The following is a 19,300-nucleotide window of genomic DNA, read 5'->3' as shown; positions in this document are numbered from 1 at the left end:
TGGACCCAAAAACAATCGGTGCACACATCAGTATACACACAGACACACACAGACATACAAACACATATAATTGACCTTGACCTAACTTGACCTGAAATGACCTCAGCAGCAAAGTTCTGGTCGGGTAGTGTGACAAAGAGGTTCTAGCTGGCTTGGCACCAGAAAACAGCATCGTCATCGGTATTTGATAAGCAGCACACTTGATATCCAACGGTGACCCAAAACAGCAACATTTTTGAGTTTGACCTGACCTGGAAGGTCAATGACTGACCTGAGAAGGTAAAACTGGGTATCATTGGATTCGTCTCTTCCCAAAGAATCTTTTTGGTCTTTACTGCTAAGCTCTATCTCCAACAGGAACGAAATGGCGCGGGGGGGTGGCAACCACCCCCCCCCCCATGTGCGTTCTAGGATGGGAAAATGGCATGTGCGGGCGAGGGTTAACTCAGGCAAGCCTTCTAATATAGGTATCGACAGGGACAGGGTTGCGGTAAAAGGTACAATCGATGGCACATTACAATTATTCTGAGTCGGGTAACAACACTCTTCAGATACCTACCATCAACAACCTCACTATCTCCTATATGGGAGCTATATCATCTGATTCCAGCGCCCTGAAAACAAACAGGTTATTACCAAAAATCTCTATATTAGCGCCTACCGACATACGCTGAATGACGCTATCAATACCCGACATTTGTAAAAGGTGATTCGCCACACAGCCCGCCGGCGTCTGAGGGGTTGAATCAGTGAGCCAGATTGCCAGCGACTCACCGCTGAACTACCGGGCATAACAAAACGGACGATGCGACATAACTCAGAGATCATCACAGACGCAACGAAAAATGTAACCGAAGGCCATCTGAGCTGTTGTTGTTGTTGTTGTTGTTGTGTGTTCCCTCCAGCCGCGTCACCGCGGTGTAGCCGTGCGGCTCTGGAGGTCCCTCACGGCGGCCGCCAGGGCCGCCACCTCTCCGTCGTCGCGGACGTCTTCGGGTTCGGGAAAATCGTCCCGTACCTCCGGAGACGCCAGCCCATGAGGGCCGGGCACCGGAAGAAGAAGTGCCGGGGCGTGTCGGCCTCCTCCCGGCACACGGTGCACCGGCCCGCCGCACAGTCGGTGTCAGGGCACTGGCGGCAATCATCGGAAGGGTTCCGTCCAATCCGGTGAAGGTATTGGCGGGATCCTGACCAGTGGCTCGCGCGGAGCTGGTGGACGTCGACGGCCGACGATCTGTCCCCCGTCGCGGCCGGCGGCGGCAGCCGGTTCTCCATCAGGGTCCGGTACCAGCCCTCCGGCCAGGCGGCGATGGTGCGGTCGCGGGCCAGTCTGGCGGCCGCGCGGTGGGCGGTAGCGACGTCCACCGGGACCGCCGCCTGGGGGAGCGCGGCCGCCTCCTTGGCGATCTGGTCGGCGCGCTCGTTTCCGTCGACGCCGCAATGGGACGGCACCCACTGTAGGTGGATCCGGCGGGACGGACCGGCCAGGGCCGCTAGTTCGGTCCAGATGGCGGCTCCTAGCAGGGTCTTCTGGGACGCCGGGCCCTCTCTCAGCGTCGCGAGGGCCGACTGCGAATCCGAGCAGATGGTGATCGGCGCGCTCGGCTGGTGCGGGTGGTCGCGCAGGTGGTTCAGGGCCGCGCGGAGTGTGACCATCTCCGCCCTGAAGCTCGAGCAGAGTTGACCGGCCGGGACGCGTAGCTCGTCGGTTGCACCGTCCGGCCACTCCACAATGGCTCCTGCTCCTCCGCTGCGGACTCCCGCATCCGCCGACCCATCCGTCCAAACCCAGATGGCTTGCTGGGGGAGGGACGCTAGGTGTCTCTGCGCCGCCTGGTGCAGTTCGTCAGGTGGGGCGTCCCGCCGCAGCGCTCCGATGTCCAGGGAGAATGTGACGTGTGGGCAGGCGGCCACCTCCCACGGCGGCGCGCGGGCGGGCAACAGGGGCTCGATCGGCAGCACGATCCCAGCAGCCCGCCAGGTGTCGTGCCCCACCCCGCCCCATCTGAGCTCGTGCGTAACCCTCGTTCAGATACGTAATATCGCTATCTGCCACCTCTCGGTTCCCTTGTCAAGCCGAACTCATAGGCGGCGGAACGGGGAGGGCACCGCGGCACCGTGCCCCCCTTAGATTTTGGCATTTTAACATTAGCCCTATGGGCATTGCATGGAATGAATGGGACCAAAAGTCGGCAGTGCCCCCCTTAATTGAAGGTATTCCGCCGCTACTGGCCGAACTGATGACACGCAATGGCCAGTCAGTCACAGCTCAGCTTCCTGCGGAACAGGAAGACACATTCAGTGAGAGTCGGTGGTCATTGACTGTGTCAACATTATTGACATGGTGACTAAAGCACGGTTATATTGCGCCAATAGTGTTGCCAGTAGCAGCACCACCAATCTTTTGAACTAAAATCAATTGACATCGGTAAAAAGAAACCCTCTAGCTTTTTTCAAGAAATACGTGAAATAGAGGGGATTAGAAAAACCGAAAACCCAAATATTAGCACTAGATAACATAGATCTTAAATTTTGGCCAACATTTTTAAAGCATACCTACATCAGAGGAGCTGTTGGCGGCTTACCGTCGCGTCTGTGATGATCTCTGAGTCATGTCGCATCGTCCGTTTTGTTACGCCCGGTAGTTCAGCGGTGAGTCGCTGGCAATCTGGCTCACTGATTCAACCCCTCCGACGCCGGCGGGCTGTGTGGCGAATCACCTTTTACAAATGTCGGGTATTGATAGCGTCATTCAGCATATGTCGGTAGGCGCTAATACAGAGATTTTTGATGATAACCTGTTTGTTTTCAGGGCGCTGGAATCAGATGAAATAGCTCCCATATAGGAGATAGTGAGGTTGTTGATGGTAGGTATCTGAAGAGTGTTGTTACCCGACTCAGAATAATTGTAATGTGCCATCGATTGTACCTTTTACCGCAACCCTGTCGATACCTATACCTATTAGAAGGCTTGCCTGAGTTACTAATAGTCTTCCATTTAGAGAAAAATATCTATCACTAATCAAAATCGTTATGTATGCTGGTTCTGTTGCTCACCCCTTATCTACAGGCTACAGCATCGGCGCGGCGCACGTCTTGGTGATTCCTGCTCTGTTCCTCCTGTTTCGTTTTTTAGCCGTCAACCTTGAAATTTACCACTTTCCTAACAACTCAACAGGAAAAAATGGAACGCGAAATTTGGGAAAAATGTATGTTTCCGAATTGTTTTATTTCTTCTTAAGCAGTTTGAACAAAAATAGAAGTCATTTCTCATTTGAAACTACCCCAATTATAACGATATGATAGTGCCCGTTATTGGCAATGTAGGTGGCAGCACCGTCGACTGCGACTTTTTCGCTGTAACTTCGACCTGCCCGAGCCTCGTCAAATCGCATTTTTACGCAAAACCAACTGCACGGCTAGTGTTTTGGCATGCTCCCGCCACTTTATATCTTTGTCTAACGCGAATCTGTGAGAAAAACCCCTCTGTCGACACACCCTAATGGGCATGGGCGTCGCGCCCATACCATCCTCCCAATTGTTCGGTGCCAGGTCTGAAAGCTGGAACCTGACGGCCAGAAGGAATTAAAAAGGGTTCAGGACTTATTTCCTATGATGCCTACATTAGCTTTTCGGGGCTACCGCCTCAACGCCACAGTGTTCCCCACAACGACCAAATATGTATGTAACTAATGCCCTGAAGCACTTCCCGCGGCGGTTCTGTGGCAAAGGCGGGACGGGACGGGACGGGACGGGACGGGACGGGACGGGACGGGACGGGACGGGACGGGACGGGACGGGACGGGAAGGGGGCGGGCGGCAGAAGTCGTTAGCGACTGATTGCCGGTCCGGTGGTCATCCGCATCCGTACGGTGTCGGCACCTCAGGTGGCGCAGTTGGTTTACATAACGAGGTCGAGTTCCACTCAACTGGTTACCGAGTAAACGTGGGTGGTTCTGAGCCCGTAGTTACTAGGGGCGAATGACAAATGGCTGGATCACTATAGGTTTAGTTACTGAAACTCGGTACTTGTGCACGGAGCAAATACTACCTCTCGAAAATGTATGGGAGAGAAACAACGGTTATCATCACCAAAAAGGAGAACCGAGTTTTGTTCTGAGTATTCACCAGTGATGGAGTGTTATTTAACAACATATAGGTACTTGACCATTTGACGTTGAACGATCAAGGCGAGCGAAATTGGTTCAAACTCGTTTCTTGGGGCTGAGCTTTTATGTTATTCGGTATTTCTGTGAAAAGGGGACAAGGGGACCTTCATCATTCCGTTCATGAAGTATCTATTTATCTGATAGGTGATTTTGAGTGAAAACAGTGAGAATAAAACAACCTTTTTCATCCCCAAAACTCTTAGTTTGTTGGACTAATTTAAAATTTTGATTTGCGTCCACAATCCACGTCTGTAACTGCAATAAAACATATGCAATCCTCCAGATGCCAACTACCAACCATTCGTCTGTCGGTGACTGGAGCGAGTTCCCTACCCAGTCCCATCTTCCATTGTTCGAATATGGGCCGGGGCTCACCCAGCCTATGACTGGACCGGGGCTCAATCGGTCCGTGACTGGACGCGGGGGAGTCCGTCACTAATGACAGTCACCGGGTGTCAGCTCAGGCACTGTGACGACTAATGCGAGTTTAAAAGGTCTCATCTGTGTCAGCGGCCGGGCGGTGCGGGGAGCGACACCGGACAGTGGGGTCCGGGTCACAAACAAGTAGAACTCGTCATGCTCTCAAAGGATGGGGCACATGGAAATACGGCTCAACACTCAATGCTGAACAGTATCGACCGCGCAAAAACGAGAAAAACTAGTTAAAACGCTTAAACATTTTCTAGCATAACAAATTTTAACGTGTTATTAACTAAAACACACCTTCATATCCCCACGCATAATCGCCTATCGTTCATCGAAAAGGGTAAAATGCCGACGAAAACACGATTCAATTTGACATGTCTGCTGTAAGTGATCGGAGAGTCACAACATCAACAGCAATGGCAATAAATTGTTTTTATTTATGACTGATTAAAAAGAACTGGAAGCATTAATGTTGGTATGTTTTGTATTGTCTTATTCCAACTGAAATCATTTTATATTTCTCGTCTTAGAAGATTACGGTCGGCAGGGCACTGTAGGCGGACATGAGCCCCATTCTCTAGGTACTTACCGTACTTACTATTCTATTCCATTCGCTGGCTTGTTCAGGTTGAAAAGTTGGTCAGTGATCGACAGACCAATAACACTCCTCGAAGCCCGAGAAGACGCACCCAAACCCAGACATCTGGGCTAATCAGTACAAGCATTTAGTGCATGTTGGGCCAGAGCAAGTACCTGAACATGAATTGCCTCGCTCTAAGCACGCATGTAACTGCGCCATTTACACCACACTACTGTCTTGTTCACACCTCGTAATTGCGGCTAACTGATACTCCCTTATCGAGTGTTCGTCGTTAGTGGCCGTTACCAAACCACTTCACAGCTATCGTCGATGGAGCGCCCATTTAATATCGCCCTCAGGAGAAATAACACCAAGCGTGCCATGAAACTAGGTTAGATTTTGAGTGAATGGAAACCGGAGAAAGTGTCACACCAATCACTGCAACGTGATAGTGAGAGTCAATAACTGGGAACCATTCCATCTGGTCTTTTCTCAGAAATAAGACGAGGTAGTTCTTACTCTCTATACCGAGCACGGACAGTCACGAGGAGGTTCAAGGAACTCGTTGGTGAGGCGAGGAATTTGCAACGGCTTTGCAATGGAAATTCGTAAATGCGCACGTTGAAATTTTAGGTGAGGACAAATGAACTGGTTTTTAACCTCGACGAAGACGGGTTTTAACTTAGTTTTGTACATACGTTTAAGTTGTGACATAATCTCCTCGCGAGTTGACGTATATCCATAGGCGTAGGAACGGGTGTGTGCATGTGTGTGTGTGGGGGGGGGGGGGAGGGGAGGCCATGCTCTGCACTTTTCAGCCATTTTTAAGTAAAATCTTTATTTTTGATTTAAACACAAAACTAAGAGCAGGAAATGGTTGAGCAAGGTGGGATGAGCACAAAACTGCAAATAATTTGTTCATAGGGGTATTGGGGCTTCCACAAAGTGACATGGAAGTTTCGCTATCGTCCCCCCTCACACTTTGCGTGAGGTTCCTACGCCAATGCATGTATCCTCTAGCTGTCCTTTGTACCTATCAAAGTGACCATCCCACCTCAACATTAGTTTTGAGTTGAGATAGCCAAATTGGGGACCCTGGCTTGCAATTACCGGTTTGGGCGCTCACAACATCGAGCAATGCTTTAATTCAAGATATTTAATTCCAAAGTCTGCAGTTTGCGGATTCTGAGGGGCTTATGCATTTGAATGCCCATTTGACCCTCTCGCTGTTTCTGTATAGGTACCCGATTCGTTTTATGTATTATGTAAAATATTTCTTTAACGTAACTGTTTTTACACCTTCGATCATTTTCCTATCTTGTTTCCGGTTCTGTTTCCTGATCGACCGATTTGGCTCGTGTTTTAAGTTCAAATATGAATTTACTTTCCGCACGCAGTGTCTCAGAGAGACTAAGCATCACAACGAGTTCCTATTTTTATTTCTGACGTTTTTCACCCAGTTTTACTGGTGTGAACCCCCGTCTAGCTATCGTCTCTGCCGTTTAGTTCGTTCTTTCCATTGTGGGTAGATTCCTCCTCCGAACACGCCCATCATTACCTCGAGACCCACAGTAGTCTGTCCTTCAAAGCGTTATAGACTGTCAAAATCCGCGGACCTCTTTAGGTTTCTGCGACAGCTCACCACTCAGCTGGGTCTGACAGGTCGCACGTGATGGTCACCAGTACCGGGCAATGAGCATCACATGCTCCATTGAGAACCACCCGTTTCCAGACACGACCACCCCGGAGTCACCGGATGGGTGGTGGCCCGCCCTCGAGGAAAACGGTCCCGCCGCCGACAGGTCAGCCGGGAACGGCGCCCACACTACCGCCAGGGGTGACATCGGCCGGGGCGGCGCCCCTGTCCTAAGTGACATGACACTGCGCAGCGAGCTATCTGATTATGGCAGCCCGGTGCCCACACGGCAATCGGGCAAACCATGATGATTCATATCCGACCAATGGGATATTTTTGGTCACAGACCACAAAGAGGTAGGATGACAAATTAACTGACATGTGTAAAATGAAAAGGCGAAACTAAAGCAGAGCCTCATTGGGACAACCTCAACATACTCGCTGTCAGTACAGGACTAACTCAACAGTCGATCTGCAACTGTCGTATGCGGAACTCGGCATGCAGCTCCGGCGATAAGCCGCTGAAACCCCGCTCAGGTGCCACAGAGTGTGTCCCAGCGACCGACCCAGCATGTATGCACCTACCTGTGGTATACATACATACACAGAGCACACACTTATCTGGTGTGTTAGCATGCAGTGATCTACTTGTAATCCGGGACGTCAGAGTCACATTCTCTACTAGGATATGTGGAACCCATTTGTCATCTATGCTCAGCTCGAGATGCTCTTCAGTCGTCATTTGCCACTGAATGTCGCCGCTAATGGTAGATGATATCCAATGAAATCTATTCCAGCCCTCGTCTGGAGGAACATGTTCACTGTTGACCCGTGGCTGCATGGACTTCGAACCTTCCTGGAGTTTACATACTGCAGCCAAATATCCTATGTAAAATGCACGAACGTAAATAAGCGTGAATGCAATCCAAATATAATTCCTGGCTGCTTCGCCATGTCTACTATTGCCATGTATTACTATTGACTCCTAATTAAGTACCTACAAAGGCAACTTCTTATTTTCAACGTTCCTGATATGTCCACAAATAATACAAACGTTGGCGCTCGAATAGTAAGATACATGCTTTTGCGGGTGCGTGGTGATGATAACAATTCTGTTGAATCACCAAATGTATGTGCTTCATAAATCACACAGAAATAGCATTAGAAGACTTTAAACTAACTCTCCATTAATTACTATGACGAGTTGATGTTTATGATGGGTCAAACAAGTTTTCAACACCTCGACCGACCCGTTAGAACGGTATGGTAAAATGTGTATTGTCCGTTGCCATCATATAACAATTGATGGGCCACTACTGAGATTGTTAAGGACTGACTGAGCGTGTGCGTGAAAGCTCCTGCACTGTTGCAATGCGGGATAGTATTAGTCGTGTATGTGAAAAGACACATCACGATGGAGAGAGAGAGAGAGAGAGAGAGAGAGAGAGAGAGAGAGAGAGAGAGAGAGAGAGAGAGAGAGAGAGGGAGAGAGAGAGAGAGAGAGAGAGAGAGAGAGAGAGAGAGAGAGAGAGAGAGAGAGAGAGAGAGAGAGAGAGAGAGAGAGAGAGAGAGAGAGAGAGAGAGAGAGAGAGAGAGAGAGAGAGAGAGAGAGAGAGAGAGAGAGAGAGAGATGCATCTACATATATGAATAGTTCGGTAACGGGCGCGTCGGTATTAGAAGCGTCACTATCAATAACACCCTGCCCGACCACATCTGGTATACTCTCCCGGCATTGCACAAATGCAAGCATGTTGAAAACGCAGTTCCCAATATGCAGACTTGTCACTTGTTGTCACAAATTGTAACTTGTCGCCCATGTAACATGAAAAGCCGCCCGGCACGCCTGAGCCATCGGTGACTCATTTGGATTAGCGTTCCACTTCGATGAACTATAAACCACTGAAAGCCCAACTGTTATATCTGAGCAGTGTCGGCTGCCTATCAGTTATGGCGTGAGGGCGTATCTCGAGTCTGGTAACAGGCTGTGAGTGATTGGTGACAGGTCTGGATTCTGCACCAACACCGTCGGGCCGCGCGCCTCAACCGCTCTGGTGCGCATCGCTCCAAACACGGTTTTGTGACGCCCGAGACACAAGGTTTATGGAAAGGCTGCATAGTAGACTGGTTAGCCATGGACTGTCAGTATAATGTTTCTGTGTCAGGTAAAGTGCTACATGTAATTTGTGCATTTAGCCGGATAACCATAGGCAGCTGTTTTGACGTTGGCCCTCTCGTGATGCCCTCCAGTGTGGCGGTGTGCAGGTTCCAAGGCCATGCCGCGGTGTGGACTGTCGGCTGACCCGCCGGGGCCGCTGCCGGTCCGGTCCGAGGAAGCAGCGCTCCCGCAGCCGCCGCCATGAATAATGCACCCGCCCGGCCGCCGCCATCCTCACGATGACAGGTCAAGATGTCGCACGCACGTCAGCCGGCCGGGCCAGCCCCGCGCGCCCAATCACTTATTGGTAGTGACGTTATGCAAAGTAAACGTATGGTTATTAAGTGCCCTTCTGTTATCCGTCGCATCGGATTTCGGGAGCGTTTCTTGGTAACCTTGCATGGCGCACGCCACTGACTTGCGGACCATGGGCCCCGAAGCCACTTCGAGCACGAGAATCAGTGTCATGACACAGTTATTACGTGCATGGCTTTGGATTGCCTGTCGCAGAGAACAGCTGGGACTCAGAGGCAAATGAACACCGGTAATTACTGGATACCACTAGAAAACTGTCGGTGAAATGGACCCAGATTGAATAAGGCTGAACAGTGCTGAGTTGCTAGTTTGTTTATGATCGGGAGGCACGCGAACAGAGTAGCCGCCATCTAGGTAGCCGCTCTCCTCGCTCTGATGAGACTGCGGATTAGCAAGCCTCACTTACATTACATATACCTACTTACGGCGATGTAAGCAAGCATCCCTTTTCTTTATTGGTTTTTATTTTCATAATTATTCAGATAGTCAAGTGTCCATGAGATCATTTTTTTGTGAGCCGTGTCTGTCATTCCAAAAATACCTATCCCTTCAGCAGAAAAGGGGTATTTATCCTCGCATCATAAATAATCCTACCATCACATGTGCCTCATTATGGTTACGTTTGTTACGCTAGTTTTAACTCTTTGAAGCGTAAATGAAATATGTTTTGTTGTTCATTTTATTCAAGTAGTCTACACATTTCATCTACAGGCTGTAGAAGCACACCCGAAAGGGGAAAAATGCGCATAATCATTTTTTCGCAAAGTTCATACCTACATAGTAAATAAGGGTTAAACGCCAAGTCGGTAGGATTTCCCCTCCCCCTTCTTCCATGACAATGCACTTGACACTGAAGAGCTGCCGACAGGCAAGTTAAAAAAGGTAGGATGTTGTATTTCAGTAACTACCAATATTTCAAGGAAGTGCTCTCGGATCGAAGATGCTGAATATGGATCATCGTGCCGGAACCGGGCACATACCAGAAGCGAGGCTTGATCCTCTCGAGGCATTTTAATTTGATAGGAGTGATCCCTGGAATGTAAGTGAAGTTGACATGAACATTGCTCGAACCTTTTTTGGGCGCATGCTGATGCAATTATATAGAAGCCAGAGCTGAGGCAGATATTTCAATGAATATTCAAATAGACAGACTATCTGATAAGAAACTGTCATTTGTCTCACAAAGAGCAAGCACCGCTTGTTCTTACTTACACATCAGAACATCGCGACATCGGGGCATCAAACAACTATTCGTTATTCATATTCACTAGTACCTACATAGAAAACGACAGCAGCTTTCTATTTTGTTTCATCATTTTTAAATCTTGGGTACAATGGGGAGTGGATGCGACCTTACGCTGCTCGGCATAGGCTAAATAAGTGAATGTGAAGTAGCATTTAATATTTTTGCTTTTAAAGGCTAGAAGGTTTGTCATTTCCGTGCCGCCTTGCAAAGGTGCTCGTCAAGGCAACCATATTCGGCCCAAAGTCAGACCAGATTTAGCCCAGATACGGACTGCCTTTGATCCACTTGAAACTCACGCACAACAGAGTCCTTTCGGAGTGGAACATGTCGCCCAAAGCATTCGGCGTCACTCACAATCGTTTGACCTACAGATGTCAACAAAGGTCACGACCTCGAGCAATGTGACCCACCTAGCGGGGCTAGAGCGTTGAAAATGGAACCAAAGGAGTCGCCAGGAACTGAAGCTTCGTTCCCACTACTACTTAAGGGCACGCGATGACCTCAGGTCACTTACAGGTCAGGTAAAAAAAAAACTTACACAGGCTACGGTACACGGCCATTCGGATTCGGCGAATATCCATGGCATCAAACCGGAATGCCAGAAAGAACCCTTTTCTGCATGGGGCCAGATTTATGTTTTCTATTATCTCAAATGACTCACAGAAGCGGAAATGATTGCTGATCAGTGTGCTCTTATGATCAGAGCTAGGACAGCGTTGGTAGCTAGCCAGGCGTCACCCTGGGGTACTTACATCCAGGAGCCCGTTCTGGCGGCGACTGAGCTGGCCACCGCCAGCAGCAGCAGCTCCAGCAGCAGTAGGCAGCCGGCGAGCCGTGGTGGCATCCTGTGCTGAGGGGCGGCGGCACCCGGGTCCGACGGGTCCACTCGGCACTCACAGCGGCGAGCTCCGTCACTCACAGCGGCTCACTCTGACCACTCATGCAGAGGCAAAATCTGTTATCTTTGTTCAGATGGCAGTCTCCTGTCCTGTCAGACGACAGCAAACAGTCGACTTCAGCGGAAAGGATAGGCACAGCCACCCTGCCGTCTCGGACACTGGGTCCTTTCGGCAACCCCGTACGCTTTGCTGACGCAGATCCCTCCCTGGTGGAAACTTTAGAGGGGTGGCATTCCTCGGCCGTTTCAAATCCTCTTTCTGTAAGTTCACTTTCTTTCCCTGTCACCGTCCAGGCCTTTGGCACTTCACCGTATGGTCATCATCGTTCACGTTCCCTAATTATCACGATAAGACGGTCAGCCAGCTGGTTGACAGTAGGTACCTCACAAACCAGCCACATCAAGCTCCCGGGTCTCTACAGATCTCTTGTCAGTCCGCCGTCCACTGTCAGCTCCAGTCCCCGTCAGCGTGCACAGCTGAACCAGCGTGGACCAGCGCCCGCGGCCGTACCAACTGCAGACCTCCCGTACGATCACCGCTGTATACTGCTGCAGAGCACGGCGCTAGACATGGGAACAGCGCGCCGCTCCGACCGGCCGCTGTCGCGCACGCTCATTGGCTGACGGCAGGCGGAGAACGCACTCTGATTGGTCGGAGAGTTTCGGTAGTAACGGGAGCGTGCTACCTTTCCCGAACGGCAAGCTAATTGGTGATCGTAATTGGATGTTCAGGCTAAGGCCGTGCTCGTCTGCTCAGTGCAGAGGTCATAATCGTATCGTTTGGGAATGGGCTCGCAAGAGCTAGGTACTGAGTGGAAATCGTTAGAGGCATGTGAGTCTGAATTCCTGAATGGGAGATGAAGAGATAGATGCCGGAAACGATTGCAATCCACGCACTCGTTTAGTCATCCACAATGCTCGTAGGTCATTCCACCTTCAGCCATCTTTGCAGACAGCTTCTAAAATACTGAGCGAATAGATACCAACTGGAAACGAACATCAAAGACAGTAGCGGCGGAACACCTTCAATTAACGGGGGGCACTGCCGACTTTTGGTCCCATTCTTTCCATGCAACGCCCATAGGATAGGGCTAACGTTAAAGTGCCAAAATCAAAGGGGGTCACGGTGACCTGGTGCCCTCCCCGTCCCGCCGCCTATGATCAAAGACAGTAATGAAACTTATTACCTACTATGGTGTTTCTTTCAGGTAAATTCATCATGATTGGATATTGAAAATTTTGCAATATTGTAGGTACTTCTCACGATTGTTTTAATTTCCGAGGCGATCCTTCACTCTCGTGGCCAGTTTGCCCCATCCCTGTCGTGAAATCTCACTTTTCATAAAGTAAGCAACCTGTGTTGCATCATTCCCAATGCCCTCAGCGAGAAGACAGGGACATGGTCAGCGTTGCCCTGCAAAAGCAGATTCGTCCCGTGTTGCATCACATTTGAGTGGTAATTGGTCAACGTCAGCCGGCGATGATTTGTGTCGGTCGCTGTTGAACAGGAACTGAATCTCGCATCAGGCATTCCCTAGCCTGCCGTGTTTGGTCCGCTCTGAATGCGATTCCCATTGCGCCGGTACCTGGGGCTCCTCTGGCGCCGGGCCGGTCCGCGCGCGGCGGCGGCTCGCGGAAGTGCCTCCCGTCTCGTGGCCGGTTGTACGGCGAAATTGATACGGACTTGAGCGGTCGTCCGTTGATGGATGGCAGGCCCAGTATCGCGGCCATCGGTCGCCGGCCGCCCGGCCCAGGCCGCACAGAATGGAGATGCCGATTGACAGGCGTGCCATGTTCGTTCAGCCGATACAAGCCGGGCAGGGCACGAGCGCATACGGCCGCGCTCCAATGAGGTGCCCAGAGGGGCTGCCGGTGACCACCGGCCTCAGAACGACAGTGCACAGTTACGGCTCGAACGGCACGGGCGCAATTTAAACTGGAGCAGCCGCTAATAGCCCGACGACCGACGGGGAGTGTTTGTTCAACACTTTATCAGATGGCAATTGTATACAACGGATTGGCAAATCACCCAGCCATGGTCAATTGGGCTGATCTATACTTCTGCACAAGTTTGCTTATTTGTATGTAAGATAAGCCAACTAACGGCAATGGGCTTAGTCATCAAATTTGTCAAGCAAATAATCGTACCTACCTATACAGTCAGCTTTGCCTGAGGTAAGCCTAATGTAAAGAAAGCATAGACAATAATAGGTCTTGGACACCAATTGCTCAATTTCGGAAATTCCAGACGGACATTGCATTCGCCATTCAGCAATATCTGTTTTTCTTTCCAACGGAGCCGTTTATTAAATCGTATATTATTTCTCGAACTCTTCGTTACACGATATAATTCAAAGTGGATTAGGCTTATATAACCAGTTAATCCCTTATTTTCATTTTCACATACCTATTGTCTATACTGGATTAGCTAATCCATTTTCACTGATCCGGATCAGTGATGCCCATGGAAACGTGGTCTATAAGTACTTACCTATTAGAAATACAATTGATAAGGAGCTACTAGAAGTGCCTCTGTAGTTTCGCCAACACGCTGTTCCCATCCATGCTCGCGTGTAACAAAACTCGTCTGATTACATGATATCAATAAATTACTGCCAATTTGTTGCCTCCCCTTCGCCCCGAGATGTGCTGATGTATATCGAATTAGAAGCGCAATGAATGAGCATTTGAGCTTGGAATGCTTGATTTATTGCTTTGAATTATACGGAAACCGAGAGCACTGACCGGTTGACGGTCGGTCGAGTCCATGGTCTGGAGACCTAGGATTCGGATGAAAATAATTGCAGCATTGATGCAAATAATACACATCGAGAAGTTAATTGGCCCATTTGGAGTGTTCATTGATGTATGTGCATTCTGCAGTCTATTCGATTGATTCTTATTCTTAGACAAATGCGTCATCTCGGCGGCATATATGTGCTGCGCCTCCAATGGCGCAGCGTCCCGACTTGTTTGAAATGGACCGATAAGGCAGTTGAGCCCGCTACCGAATATCGCTGTGGCTCTTGTGGCGGTATATCCAAAGGCCATGTAAGAAGTTGGATTCCTAGTAGATTGTAGGATGGTGGGATGCTTTTCGAGCTGAGAAGCCTGTTCGCTCTGTCCAGCGCTGTTACATTTCGGGGTCCTTGAGACCCAATTTCAGCTCATTCAAACGGCTTTGAACCGAAGAATGACGGACACAGCAAACCGAATGCTCGAGTCGATCTGACTTTGTATCCCGGTGCCTTAGTCGCCTCTCACGACCTCCGCATGCTTTGAGACTATCGGCTGGTATATGGGGGACCACCGCGCTGGAGGCCGTTTGTCCCCTCACCCCGCCTCGCAGTCGTCACTCCTCGTCACCAGCCATCAGAGAGTGGGCGTAAGTGAACAGTGCATGTTGGATAATCGCCCATGAGCACCGGGCATTGCCACGAACAATACCGGTGGTATGGGACTCTCCGAATAGAGCAGTGGCAGCGCCACCTGTATCCCAGTGGTCGGCGCGGACAGGGGCCCACTGCCACCGTCCGCCTCACAGAGGGCGTGGGTAGTTGCTGCCGATTTCCCCCTAATCTACTGCGGAAGAGCTAGGAGTAAGCCCAGTAAGCACTGGACAAAATTCAGCCACTGTATATCTACATCCAAACAGTTTCCCGCGCAGCTCTCAAACAAATCGAACTGCACACTCATCGCTGCCTTTGAAAACCTATTGCGTTTTAAGCCAGGGAAGTTCCTGTTTCTTGCATAGCTAGATCAATCTGCATATGGACTTCAGAGGAGTCCGGTATAACGCCCATTGAAACACTTGGCCGGATCCCACTCAGCATGTATTCTACATAAATGAGCGGTCCAATATCCAGGCAGATATGCCGACAGAGTGAGAATGACCGCCTTCGAGATAGGTGGCTTGTTCTCCTCACTACAGCATGTCAGTCTTTCTATGAACACACGCCTGCTGCTTCAATAAACGTGTGTCAACAGAAAAATATAACGAGTCATAGCACCAGCACTCATGACTTATTCTGCGTAATTAACACGAAACCAGTCCAATTATGCTCAGTGATATTATTATCAGCGTCTTTCTACATAGATATTAAATACCTAGCAAAACACCTCTTCCAATAACAGCGTTCATTGAGCCCGCTAGAGAACTCAGAGTTGATGCTCAGTTCTTGGCGCAAAGGGTACAGACCGCATACGTATTGGTGCAGCAGCACAAAACAGAGCGGGTGTGCACAATGCTGCAAAGAGTGCGATAAAGACGACATTGTGCATTACATGGCCCGTCTATCCAGGCGGGAAGTGCCACCAAACAGTGCAGCTGCAGCGCCTGTGACTAGGGTCCGGTCAGCGGACTACGAAGAATGGAAACACGAGGGGTGCCTGGAAACAGTCACACTACACACGGAGACAACACTAGGTGGGGCTGATAAGAGGGTCTGAATGCTGAGAAGTCTATCGGTCATCACAGTAGCGAGCTGCAGCGGGGCTCGGCCTTTGTCACAAAACCTACGCTGGCAAAACGGCTTCAGCGGGCCGAAATCACCAAAACTACGCAACAAGGTGTGAACTAAGGTTCTTACAGATACGCCGAACATCAGTTTCATAGAATATGGCACATGTCGGGCAGTGGAGACGGGGCACAATCATTTGCCTTTTGCTCCAGAACGATCCTCCTTGTCTCGTCCGACGTCACACCATTACAACCAGCATCACAACTGACAACATGACAGCACGCCGGTACCTTCTCGGCGGCGTGACTCAGGGTACATCATAAGCATCACGGCCCGGTGTGACGCTCGCGTCCCCCATAAACCACTGCAGCTAGCCGGCGGGCTTGCGGTGGGTGACAATAGCAGGCAGTGCTGCCAAACCATGACACCACATGCTGCCAACATGTTCAACAAGGCAATCGTACTTATGAACCTTTCTTAGGTGCGTATGATATCATATTAAAGCGTCTGGTCAACGGTATATGTGATACGTTTTATCTATACTTTGCCGCATCTCCACTGAATGTCTTCTAAAATCCCTTATTTTGAGGACTTTCAATTGCGACATAATTACGTTGAACTGGTACTCATTCGTCAAGAACTGTATCCATAAATAACCGTCGACTCAACAACCTATCCATATCTATCGATGTCTCGTCTTATGTCCATCTCACGCTACCGCCTGAGACCTGGTCTGAGTGAGTCTCGTCACCAGGTCCGGGGCTACCGATCAGTTCTTTGTAGTGCCACTCACGCACCTCTACACACATACATACACACAGACAGACAGACACACACACTGCTGCGGACAGGCGGCGGAAGCTCGGTGGCGGACGGTCCCAGTCGGCCGTGGCGGCGGCCACAGCTCGGCATCTGGAACATGTTAAAATATAGGATCTCAGACGTTTTGATGCGGTAAAAGATCGTTTAGAATGATCGAGTTCACGTAGCAATGTTATGTAGCGATATGTGAGTCATGACAAGTGGAAGAAGAGCTAGACGGCTTAAACATTTGTAGGAACGACAAGTTGTGCTTTGCGACGTTTCCACGAGTTGTTCCATCATCCAGCACATACGGGCACGACTAAGCAGTGCAGCCGGCACCATCTAGCAGTGTAGTTCGCACTAACCTACGATGAGACTGGTGAAAGGCGCGGGGACGAGTCATCGCTCGACGGAAGACTGGAGACATCCACAGCCTCGCACTCACTCAGTAGCCGCACCCGGCACTCGTTCTGGCGGACAAAGTGAAAAAAATCACGTGTAACAAAATGGTACAATAACTAAGTCACCCTTCCTAGCACCGGCGTCTTAGGACGTCTCTCTCTGGTCTCTACAACACACAAAAATGGCCAAGCCCCGGTGACTGAGGACTTATTTTTAAGCGCCGTGACTGAGGACTGATTTGTCAGTAGACTCTTCCACCCTGCCCAGTGCCCGGTGCCCTCAGGTTTGTGACTGACCTCATGGCGCATCCTCTCGACGAGCTTCTGCTTTTGGCTGGCGAGGCTGTCTGCCTGCTCCGCAGTGCGCGCGTCCCGGATCCCCGAGACCTCCAGCAGCGCCAGGTGGGCGTCCTTCTCACTCACCGCCGACGCCAGCGCCTCCTGCCTGCCGAAACGCGAAGCAGTGGTGTCTCAGGTCACCGGCAGAGGCGGCGAAAAGAAAAGAGGCCGAGGGTACCCGAAGAAGATGCTCAGCATGGAAATTGCAGCTTTGGAAATCCTGAACCCTGCTCCAGACTGGCTTTAGGCTGGCGGAGCAAAAAAAGGAAATCCTGTAGGTATCCGTGTACTGCCCTATCCGTGTACTGCACCGTTACAAGCACAATGACGCTGTCATCCGCTGCTTACTTGAGGTCAAAGAGTTCCTCCAGCTGGCGGCGTCTCTCCGAGTGGAGCTGCTGCAGCTGCAGCTGCACGGTCCGCAGCCGTTTCCGCAGCGGCGTGCAGCTGCTGCAGCTAGCGTCAGCCGCCTGCTGCATGGCCCCCAGACGACCCTCCAGCTCCTGCATCTGCGCAGTGCATAGCCGGACTGTCAGGGGCGTCACCTTCATACGACATAAGCCGCACACAGCGTTTTGACTTCTCACAAGCAAGGTTGCGGTGCACATATAACATTGCGCTAGGAGCGTGCACCGTTTATTTCCGTCATATAACATTTGAATAGCCTGCAAAAGTCAGTTTCAGTTTCCTTTCACATCTTTGCATCCTTCCAATTCAAACATCATCACAGCCGGGGTTAACGAAGTCCTGACGACCTACCTTTTGTGTCAGCTCTGCGTGCTTCTCCGCCTCGTCGTGCAGAGCGGCCTCGCGGTCCTCAGTCTGGCGCGCCGCCTCTCGCAGCGCGCCCTCCAGCTCCTGGCAGCGGGTCGCCTTCTGTTTGACCAGCGCCACCATCTGGGCGAGCTCTGGCAGCCGTCCGGCCTGCGCCAGCTCGGCCTCCAGCGCCGTCACCTCGGCCTCCAGCTCGGAGACGCGCGCGCCGCGCCGCTCCAGCTCGGCGTCACGGTGGCGCAGCTCGCGGTGCAGCCGCGCCGCCTCGTCCTGGTCAGCCTGGGTCGCCGGCCAGACGGTCAGCGCTGCCGCCACCCACACTCGCGCACACCAAACGCGCGGCGAGAACCAAACAAAAACGAAAGACCCAGCGGAAGCCGACGAGCACTTCCGCCCATCAACGAAATGGCCTCCCACTCCCGACATCTTAACGCCCCAGTAGCGCCGGCAGACGCGGTGAGTCCGCCTGATTCCACACGATTTCACAGATCACGATACAATAGAACAATTTACGACGTCGGCAGTGTCATTCACTTTTCTAGAAAAGGCTCTTGAGGAAGCCGCCCATGGCCTTGGAAGCATTGGCGGCGTTTCCGGCCACGTTTCCGGCGGCGCTGGCGGCGGCACTGGCAGCGCTTCCGGCCGAGTCTGGCAGCGACAGGGAGAGCAGCTGGCCCGCGAAACGCACACACAAACACACAGGAAACACCAGCGAAACGGGAAACAACCAAACCACGGTGATGGTAACGGAACAACAGAAAGCCGCAGGGTACACCGAACGATGACCACGTTGAGCCAGAGAAGAGCGACAGCGACAGCCAGGGAGCCAGGAGAGAGAAGCTGTGTTAGTACGGTGTCGTGTTAGCCGAGAACATACTCATCTTTCTCAAGCATCAGGACATCGAGACAGCGACAGTTAACTGTCTACCGCTAGTCTGGTGTTGGCGGTGTTAGTTGAACATTGCGCTATTAGGCGATCCAGTCGAAACCGGACCGTTTCCCAGCACATCGGTATTAGGCGCACATTCAGTTTAGTACGACAGCGAGAAAGCAGCCGGCAGAAGCCTTCTGAACACCGTTCTAAATGTCTGAAGTG

General features: G+C 50.9%; 2 protein-coding genes across 2 annotated transcripts in view; both read right to left on the bottom strand.

The window, feature by feature from the left end:
• The window catches only part of LOC122371786 (protein Wnt-5b-like), a 30,414-nt gene extending 18,439 nt beyond the window's left edge, over positions 1-11,975 (bottom strand). Inside the window, exon 1 of the mRNA XM_043348479.1 lies at positions 11,281-11,975. Coding sequence (XP_043204414.1) covers positions 11,281-11,372 — 92 coding nt within the window. The 5' untranslated portion in view covers positions 11,373-11,975. The remainder of the gene's footprint in view (positions 1-11,280) is intronic.
• Positions 11,976-15,246: 3,271 nt separating this feature from the next.
• LOC122371799 (trichohyalin-like) overlaps positions 15,247-19,300 on the bottom strand; it is a 37,847-nt gene continuing 33,793 nt past the window's right edge. Inside the window, exons 16-20 of the mRNA XM_043348497.1 lie at positions 18,190-18,483; positions 17,779-17,939; positions 17,389-17,536; positions 17,056-17,160; positions 15,247-16,798 (exon numbers count right to left, since the gene is read on the bottom strand). Of these exons, the coding sequence (XP_043204432.1) occupies positions 17,056-17,160; positions 17,389-17,536; positions 17,779-17,939; positions 18,190-18,483 (708 nt within the window). The 3' untranslated portion in view covers positions 15,247-16,798. The remainder of the gene's footprint in view (positions 16,799-17,055; positions 17,161-17,388; positions 17,537-17,778; positions 17,940-18,189; positions 18,484-19,300) is intronic.

Source organism: Amphibalanus amphitrite, unplaced genomic scaffold (genome assembly GCF_019059575.1).
Source record: "Amphibalanus amphitrite isolate SeventyFive unplaced genomic scaffold, NRLGWU_Aamphi_draft 001279F_arrow, whole genome shotgun sequence".
NCBI classification, from domain to species: domain Eukaryota; kingdom Metazoa; phylum Arthropoda; class Thecostraca; order Balanomorpha; family Balanidae; genus Amphibalanus; species Amphibalanus amphitrite.
This window is presented reverse-complemented; position numbering and strand designations above follow the sequence as displayed.